Here is a 9,083-nt window from a genome sequence, read left to right as displayed (position 1 = left end):
CCCTTGACTTTTAAAGACTTTGGCAATAAAAAAAAAATCATATTTTGACTTGAACTTTTGTTTGATCAAAGTTAATCTTTGAACTTAATAATTATTTTCACATTGGAGTCTGAATTGTTTCCATATCAAGGTTTCAATTTGACAATTATTCCCATATTGAGACCTAAACTTTAGTCTCGAATAAAAAAAAAATCAAGCTCCAATGTGGAAACAACACCCAAATTCAAGATTAACTTGAAAAAGAAATTCAAACCCCAATATCAAAATAGTAACCAAATTTAGGTCCGAAAAATTATTTAACCCATTTTTAAAGGAATTTTTTTTCTTTAACAATTATAAACTAAAACTAAGTGGTTGGTGAGTGTTTGCTACTGTTTTGTTGAACAATCCAGAAATGAAACAAATGTGAAATAATAATTGATGTATTAAGGAATGCATGTGGACTGATAATAATACCATATGAGAGGGGGACCATTTTATGTAGTACTATTTAGCCATTAATGAAGACTTTTTCTTTTTCGCACACTTTCAATATTTCATTTTCACGTCTTTCATTTATACTATAAATCAGTGAGCTAGAGCTTGCGAGTTATTATATTTTATGTATTTTGAGTTTGAATTTCGGGAATAATTTAAAAAATATTACAAGAGTTTTACTTACATTTAGGGTTTTTAATTTGATTTAATTTTGAATTTGGTTAAAATTTAATGTGATGATTAGATATTTAAAAGTCTATGGAAACTTTTAATTTCATAAATGAGTTGAGATTTTTTCACGTGTCTTTAAATTGTATCTGCTTGTGTATTATACTCGTATATAAGGGTTAACTCCGTCATATATCCTTAAACTATAATTCCATGTTTTAAACCTGCCACAAACTTTAAATCATTCCGATATTATTCTCAAAATATCAGTATTTTATTAATCAAGTCCTTTCGATAATCTAAATATCAACTAGGGTATTAAATAGTAATTAAGATGTGTATAGAGCATATTTAAACACTTGAATCAAATTTTAAACATATTTATACATATTACATGGATAGTCAAATTTAATATTTCTTTAGAAAATGCTTTTAAAATTTTAATGAAATTTAATTAAAAAAACTTAAATTTAAGTTCATATTTTCTTAGTACATTGTAGGGATGAACAAGAAAAATCGAAAAAAGAAAAACCGATTTGAAATCAAGTATGGGGACAATTTACTGAAATACAATATATATAAAGAAATTATAGTTAATTTTATTTTTCATTATGTAAAAATATTTCTATTTAAAATAATGACAATAATTTACAAATTCTATACAAATTTTTAAAAAAATTAACATATAAGATTGATTATTTTATTTGTTGACTTTTTAGAAATGTTTATAAAGGATAATTTTAAAATTTTAATTTTTAAATTAATATAAAATTAAAAATTAAATTGAATTATTATCAATTATTCGAAATTTAAAAAATTTAAGATAAATTTAAATGAATGATACAATTACTTATAGTTAATAAAAGAAAAATAATAATAAAATTAAATACTGTAATATAAAATAAAAATAAATTAAACACACCACACTTACCTAAATGATTGGTTTTGAAACTGGCCAACGATGAGACTCAGTCTTTGATTGTTTGATTCCTTCGTAATGGCTGGTGAGTCGCGACTCGTGACTGATTCGTGTGACGGAGCAACAGGTCGAAATCGAACACACTTAGCAGCAGCAAAGGAACTTGTCTGAGGCCACGTGTTCTAGACTCAGTGGTGTGGGACACTCCCCCTCTTCATCTGATTCTCTACGTCATCTGTCCTAATGTTGCCGCGTGTACATCTTAATCATTTTTAAATAAATAATCAAAAGAGTCATTGAGTGAGCATAATATAATATTTTAGGGTAAATTGTACTCAAGGTCACTATACTATTAGTATACTTACATTTTAGTCACTTAACTTCATAAACTTACAAAATAATTACTGAACTATTCAAAAATTTTATTTAAGTCATTAGGATAGTAAGTGTTTTTCTTAAAGTACAACTAGAGAGTTTTAAATAAAATTTTTGAATAATTTAATGACTAATTTGTAATATTTTAAAATTTAGTGACTAAAATATAAATTTATTAATAATTTAATGAGTTTAGTATAATTGAACAAGTTTCAAAGTCATTTTGCAAGTATAAATTGTGTGGTGGAAGAAGAGGGGATTTGAATTTCACCCTTTTTATTATCTTATCATGAAAAAACAAACAAATTGATTCACAGAAAAGCCTTTAAATCACCATAACTTAGTGGGATCCGTGCTTTTATTATGCATTCTCTCTTTCTCTGTCTAATCAATACTTACTTTTAGTTCATACCCAAAAACACTTTACCTTCTTTTCATTTCCTTTTAGTTTCTTCTTCTTCGTCTGTAGAATTCCAGTAAAAAAATGGCATCAGATGAAAGCATGACGGTTGTTTCATCTATCCATGATGATGAATATGATGATATTGATGTTGGGTTTCATCCACATAATTTATCCAGGCTTTCTATGTGTAATAGTTCCATGTATACTAATGAAGACGACGACGACGATGATGATATGGGGATGTATATGTCAAGGTTATCGATCGAAAGCTTCGATGCAGACGTTGACGAGGAGTTCACCGTCAAGGAACTTTCATCGGATTCCGACGGCGAACCTAGTTGTTACTCTCTTCCCGCCACGCCCCCTCGTCGGAGGAGTAGACCCAGGGCGGCGGTGGTCAAGGATTACGCTAGTGAAAACGAAGCTCAGAGACCGAGAGGGCGGCGGAGCAAGGATTTGAGGAAGAGGAGAGTTATAAAGGGAAGATGGATTGATAAAGAAATGGGTTGTAAACATGAAGGGAAGAACAAAAGTGGGTTGTACTACAATTACAGCCATAGCAATTACAGTGGGAGTTTTAGTGGTGAAAGTGAAGGGGGTGTAGTGGTGATTACGAGACCTAAAGGTGGAAAACGATCGTTGTGTATGGATATGGAGGAAGTGAAGGCATGTAGGGACTTAGGGTTGGAATTGGAGATGCCTGGTCGTGTTTCATTATCAGGTTCCGCCATTGATAATACTAGTAGTGGTGGTAATTCCCCCATTGCTAATTGGTGTATCTCTAGCCCTGGTTAGTGTTGTCTTTTTTATTGTTATGTAAAAAGGGTTAGTATGTTGAGTTTATTTGATGGGATATGGGTTTGGTTTTGCAGGTGATGATCCTAGAGATGTCAAGGCTCGGTTGAAAGTTTGGGCACAAGCAGTGGCTCTTGCATCCACTTCCAGGCATTGTAGTTGACACTTCACTACAAATTTTGGTTCCAAGTTTTGTACTTTTTTGGTGGAATGTATGTGGTATGGTTCTTCGCAGGTTTGTTTTGAAACATTTCTATCGAGGTAGTGAAAGTAAGATTGTATTTTGTTGATTTTACTTTAAAATGGGATAAATTAAAGAGTAAATTTTTTTTTTTTAATTTTATTTATTTATATTGTTAAAAATTGATTTAGTTGATAGAATAATTAATTGTGTTATATGTATTTCTAAGTATCCTGTTGGATTGTTGGGGTTTGGCATTAGAGAGATGCATGTACCCATTTTTTTATTACTTTGTGTATAGGGTTTAGGGCTTGTAAATTTAACAGGATGGGCTTAAATTACACTTTGTGAAAGCAGTAATTTTCCCAGTTTCATGTATTCTTTGCTGATCTGTTTTATGTTTTCAATGTTTTGAGATTACTTTTAATTTTTGGTATGATGAATGTATTTGTTTTTACAATTCATAAAAAATGATATTTTTTCAAGGTTTATAATTGTCACTTTTTCTGAAAGTGCAGTTTGCATTTGAAATTTGATTGAATATGTTGTAATGAAACAAATTCAAATTTCCCCCACAATTCACAAATGTTCCAAAATGATGATTTGTTTATATAATCCAAGAGCAATAAAACAAGGCCTGGGTCATATGTTCATCATTAGGTTAAGAAAGAACCGTAATTTCAATGGCATATGCCAAGAATATGAACAATGCATAAACATGATTGAGTATAGCCATTCAAAGGCATCAACAATGGCAACCACAGGATAGCTTAAAGAGCAATGCAATGGCCACCAAAACAAAGTGCTTTGTATGAATGATTTTGAAATGTTATAAGGCAAAAGATCCAACATATCTACTTAGGACGTTGACTTGGAAGTTATAAACTTATTGGCAATTGTTCAAACTCAATTACGGTAAAAATACCATAGAGACCCCTACACTAATAACCCTATTGCATTTTACCCCTTAACTCAAACAATGAGCAAATTAACCATTTTATGTTAGATTAAAGAACAAATTGATTCTCTTTGTTAAAAATTTCATTTATTTTTACAGTTAAAAATTAACATGATCGACAAAATAACCATAAACTTACATGCAAAGTGCCATTGTACCTCATTCTAACATACAAAGATCAATTTTTAACAATAGAAACAAGTTATTCTTTAATCTAATGTACATGGACTAATTTACCCATTTTTGTGAGAGAATAAAATGTAATCCAACTCTTAGTACAAAAGCCTTTATGGTCAATGGTTCATTTGGAGCCACAAAAAAGCACATTATATATATATTTTGCTCATTGGAATGCTCAGATATCAAAGGTCTATGGAGGCATTTATTGCTTATTATCAAATCATATGAATGTTACAGTTTCCACAAATTCTCAATTACGGAAAAGAATAATTATGGAAGCCATAGAGGCCTCAACAATGAGTCAATGAGAATTTCCCATTCACTTGAGGATAACATCATGACAAGTTTTGTCGCAAGGGTACGGACAATCGATAGCTTTAACGGCTGTTCGGTCAAAGAACCAATCTCCGACCGACACTGCAATTCCCTGCATGGATAACGGAATCGAAATAAAGTGAGATAAAATCAGAGCCTCGCATGCAGAGAGCCTTAGCAAGTATTTTGATCATGAAGTTTGATATTAAATAGTCCTATGGAGTTTTATGTTCAACACACCGCATTAATGATTCTATGCTCGAATATAGATGGGACGTACCTTGTTTCCAATACGAGGAGAATCATTCTCGTACCAAGTATCTTGTCTCTCTGACTGGCAGTGAGCGAAACAAGAATTTATGAATAAACCATTTTGATTGGACTCGGAGAATATTTTTACGGCATTGAGCATTTGGTTCCTAAAGTCTGTTTCGATGTTAGAAAGAAGAGAAAAAGAGAGGTTGAAGGCAAAACTTGAAACATAACATAGCAGGAAACAAAACTCGAAAATGACCTTGAAAAAACTGAATCTGCAATGAGTTGCAATGAGAACGATTCGTTTTGCACGCACGCCACAAGCCATGCGGATCAGCCAGTGATGGAATTAAACTCTGGTCAACCTGAAAAAATAGAAACCAGAGATTTAAGCAAAGTTATTCAGCGTTCAAGAGATCATCTAAGTCTTGAGACAAATCTCTTCGAGTTTATATATAGTATAGCATTGTTTCAGTTCAAAAACTCGCTGTCATAGATAAAACAAAGCAGAATAGGACCTAACAGGAAAAGTATAGCACTAAGAACTCTCATCTGGTAAAAACAAAAGAAATGAAAATGCGAAAAGAAGAAAGAGAAAGTAGCAAAAAGAGTGATTACCTGCCAAGCATCATAGGCTGCATTGAGAAGAAACATAGGGGTCTTAACATTTGAAACCAAGTTTTGAGGGAAGAAACACTGCAAATGAAAGGTAGAGTTAGGGGATTTCTTAATTAGTTCGAATTACTTTCTAAATGTAATCTACTACATGAATGTCGATCGAGAAAGCAGAAATGTTTTACCGAAGTTGGATCCTTTTGGCTGGTACAAGTACTTGGCAGATTCTTTTGTACACCCTAAAATACCATAGCAATGAAAATAGATTTCATGAGAACCATAGTTGATTACTCATAAAAGATTCTACTGCACAAAACCTTATATTTGACTCGTTACTCGAGTTTTGAACAACGCATACCCTACAAGAGGTGCAAAAGTAGTACCTGCAAAGTAACCACACCTTCATACATATCCCTTAAGTTATGGCCACCAGCAACATTTGTTCTGCATAAGTAACGAAAACAATGATTTTAAGACTACATGTCAGTAATCGAAGAGAAACTAATGTAGCTGGTTCATTACGCGTCAAGGAACAGTCCAGCATCACTTAGACATTTCACTTTGGTAGTTTCCGGAAACAAATTCTTAAATTCATCGCAATGAAGAATAGAAGCTAGACCCCCAGCTGAACATCCAGAAAGAAGTGCCTGAAACAACAACAAATATATTCATATATAAAACATATTAGACATCCAAGACTGAAAACCGAAAATAACTCACTAGAGATGCAAAACCTGATTAGCATTTTGCATTCCTTTAGCCATTAATTCTTCCATGGCAGCTAACCAGATCCTTTGTCCTCTAAAATAAAGCTTGTTAGCCTGAAAAGTAAAATCATTGAACACCATGAATATGCCACCAATGTTTGACAGTAAAAATCAATCACCACTTACATATTTAGAAATGGGTTTTCTATAATCAAATTAAACAATTCACTATAAATCAAACTTAGCCATTAATTTAGTAAAACAGTGCTGTTTGCTAACCTCATTTTGGCCTTCACCAGCAAAAGATGCCCCATCACAGTAACGTACCCTAACTCTATTCCAATTGTAGAAATCTAAAAGATTCAAAAGACCCCATTAAGCTTTTTATGAAGAAATGCTACAGCATATATATATTTATTACCAACCAGGATTTTCTTCAGCTTTGTTGCTCAAAATTCCAGTGAAAATTATGGACTTCTCCATAAATTTCGATGAACCACGCCTTGTAGTTTTGCGGAATACACAAGTTCGAATGGTATTACACCATCCACCTCCCTAAAAACACACAAAAAGAGATCATCAAATGAAAAATAGTTAATGGCGAACCAATAACAATCAAATCTTCTTTTAAAAACCCAAACCTCTAAATGGATAACCCAACTGTTTGCACCTGACCCGAACCCACGATGAAGATGATAACCAGGAAGCGTTCCATCCAAACAAACTGTGACACAAAATACATAATAATAATAATAAAACCAACAGGAATCAAGAATCTGATATGTTTTTTTTTTTTTTCAGGGAATTACCAGCTCCTTTAGAAGCAGCTCCTTGAATGAGAGTGAGAGGAACTATAAGAGTGGTGGTACTACCAGGAGACACTGTAACTTCTTCATCTAAATACGAAAGAAAACTCTCAGATCGGCTCAAATCAATCCCAGAAACACTCCACATACCCAAAACCCATAACAAAACAAGCTTCATTATCATATTTTTTTTGTTTCTCTATTGTCTTTTCAACTCTGGGTAAAGCTTAGTTTCAAAAGGTTATCAAGAGATAAATGAAAACATCGTGAGTGCAATAGGTAAAGAAAATCTAGGCTATGATTTTGATTTTCCTAATTATGGAATTTAACAGAAATGAAGGCAACTTTCCATAGTTTACACCACTTGTTTGGTCACGGCCATAATTATCCCTTTCTTTGGGCATGGAGCAGCCCCCCACTCAGTTCTCAATAGTACTCATAACATGCCTTTCTTTATCATTATCTTCCCTAACTACCACAGTTTTCTTGAATGATCCTACTTGAATCACTCCCCACTTTTTTTCTTTGATTGTTGAACACGTTTGGCCTCTTGTTGAATTGAAAATCAAGTTGGATCGAATCTGTGAATAAGAACAAAAATATTGCCATTAAACTCAACCGAGAGTTGCAACAACTTTTAGGTCAAATTCCATTATTAGCCCTTGTATTATGCATAAGTTGTAGGTTTAATATTTACATTTTTAATTTGGGTAAACTACACCTATTGTCACTAAACTATTAGTTAATTTACGCTTTGGTCACTTAACTTCAAAAATTACAAAATAATCACTAAACTATTCGGAAGTTTTCATTTAAGTCATTAGGCTGTTAAAATCATTGTTTTATAGCCATTTTCGTTCGATTTACTTACACCAATTAAAAGCTCTTCTTCCATTTCACTTCTGTAGTTTACATTTTTTTTTATGAAACAACTCGAAACATGACGAATATGCGAATCAAAATCCAAACAACCTTCTTCTTTGATCTCTAACATTGATCGCCAGTTCAACTTGGATATAGAATATGTTCTACTTGTCGATAGATATTGATATACTGTACTGATCGTCACTTGAAGCTTGCTAGCCAAACTTAAAAAAAAAAAAAAACTTAATAACTCAGTGACTTAAATACAAACTTTTAGATAGTTCAGCGACTTAAATGAAAATTTTCAAATAATTCAATGACCATTTTGTGACTTTTTGAAGTTCAGTGACCAAAACATATACTTACCAATAGTTTAGTGACGATGGGTGTATTTTACCTTTTTAATGTAGTAATTTTTAATTCATGTACTTTTCGAATTTTATAATTGAAGTACTTACCCAAATGGTAGCAATTGAATTCATTTGGTTAAATACTGCTATTAGTTATGTATTATGCATAAATCACTCATTTACATGTTCCGAATTTGATCATTTTTAATCTCTATACTCTTTTTAATTTTGAAATTTCAATCCTAACTTAGATGACCGTCGCAAATCGATTAACTGGCTTTTTTTTATTAGTATTATCTAAATATAGCAAGCTGGCATGGTATTATACATATATTGCTATGTTTGTCATATTAGATTTTGAAAATAGTATAACACAACTTAATGAATTTAACGGCCACTACTTGGTCAAGATTGAAAATTCAAATTTCAAAAAGTATTAGACTAAAAATAATCAAATTAAAATATAGAGACTAAATCTATAACTTATACATAATACAAGGACTAATAGTAAAATTTATCCCAACATTTACAACTTTCATTTTCATGTCCACGCAAACCTTTTTGGGGTTTGAATAGGAAGGCAGAGATATAAATGGAATATTTTAGGGATTGCAGCCAAAGAAAGACTCGAAGTAGTAAATTTTAAAGGTTAAAATGTGCTGTCAATCCTTGTACTTGTATAGAATTGAGATTTAGTCCTTGTACTACAAAGGTT

The 9,083-nt window shown here is 32.0% G+C and overlaps 2 protein-coding genes across 3 annotated transcripts; one reads left to right on the top strand and one right to left on the bottom strand.

Annotated features, from left to right (window-relative positions):
• Window positions 1-2,171: 2,171 nt before the first annotated feature.
• LOC108460909 (uncharacterized) lies at window positions 2,172-3,475 on the top strand. Its single transcript, XM_017760610.2, has 2 exons — window positions 2,172-3,132; window positions 3,215-3,475. The coding sequence occupies exons 1-2, from the start codon at window positions 2,424-2,426 to the stop codon at window positions 3,298-3,300; spliced, it is 795 nt and encodes a 264-aa protein (XP_017616099.1). The 5' UTR covers window positions 2,172-2,423; the 3' UTR covers window positions 3,301-3,475.
• Window positions 3,476-4,636: 1,161 nt separating this feature from the next.
• Window positions 4,637-7,765, bottom strand: LOC108460908 (pectin acetylesterase 3). 2 transcript variants are annotated; one of them, XM_017760609.2, is made up of 12 exons: window positions 7,158-7,765; window positions 6,990-7,072; window positions 6,774-6,903; window positions 6,628-6,701; window positions 6,376-6,462; window positions 6,164-6,288; window positions 6,025-6,085; window positions 5,827-5,880; window positions 5,645-5,722; window positions 5,286-5,391; window positions 5,052-5,197; window positions 4,637-4,883 (listed from the first exon to the last, which is right to left on the bottom strand). In XM_017760609.2, exons 1-12 carry the CDS (start codon window positions 7,336-7,338, stop codon window positions 4,776-4,778), a joined length of 1,233 nt encoding a protein of 410 aa, XP_017616098.1. In that variant the 5' UTR covers window positions 7,339-7,765; the 3' UTR covers window positions 4,637-4,775. The 2 variants fall into 2 exon arrangements, with proteins under 2 accessions (XP_017616098.1, XP_052878810.1); XM_053022850.1 differs by having other exon boundaries at window positions 5,052-5,105.
• Window positions 7,766-9,083: the final 1,318 nt, after the last annotated feature.

This window comes from Gossypium arboreum, chromosome 12 (assembly GCF_025698485.1).
Source record: "Gossypium arboreum isolate Shixiya-1 chromosome 12, ASM2569848v2, whole genome shotgun sequence".
In the NCBI taxonomy this organism is placed as follows: domain Eukaryota; kingdom Viridiplantae; phylum Streptophyta; class Magnoliopsida; order Malvales; family Malvaceae; genus Gossypium; species Gossypium arboreum.
The sequence above is the reverse complement of the archived record's forward strand: the minus strand, read 5'-3'. Positions and strand labels throughout refer to the sequence as shown.

Bases quoted from the DNA above. Each gene is read 5' to 3' on its own strand.
- LOC108460909 (XM_017760610.2), top strand. From the start codon at position 2,424: ATGGCATCAGATGAAAGCATGACGGTTGTTTCATCTATCCATGATGAT. The intron at 3,133-3,214 runs GTTAGTGTTGTC...TTGGTTTTGCAG, and splicing joins TTGGTGTATCTCTAGCCCTG to GTGATGATCCTAGAGATGTC.
- LOC108460908 (XM_017760609.2), bottom strand. From the start codon at position 7,338: ATGATAATGAAGCTTGTTTTGTTATGGGTTTTGGGTATGTGGAGTGTT. The intron at 6,463-6,627 runs GTTAGCAAACAG...TTTACTTTTCAG, and splicing joins CTGGTGAAGGCCAAAATGAG to GCTAACAAGCTTTATTTTAG. The intron at 5,392-5,644 runs GTAATCACTCTT...CTATTTTTTCAG, and splicing joins CAGCCTATGATGCTTGGCAG to GTTGACCAGAGTTTAATTCC.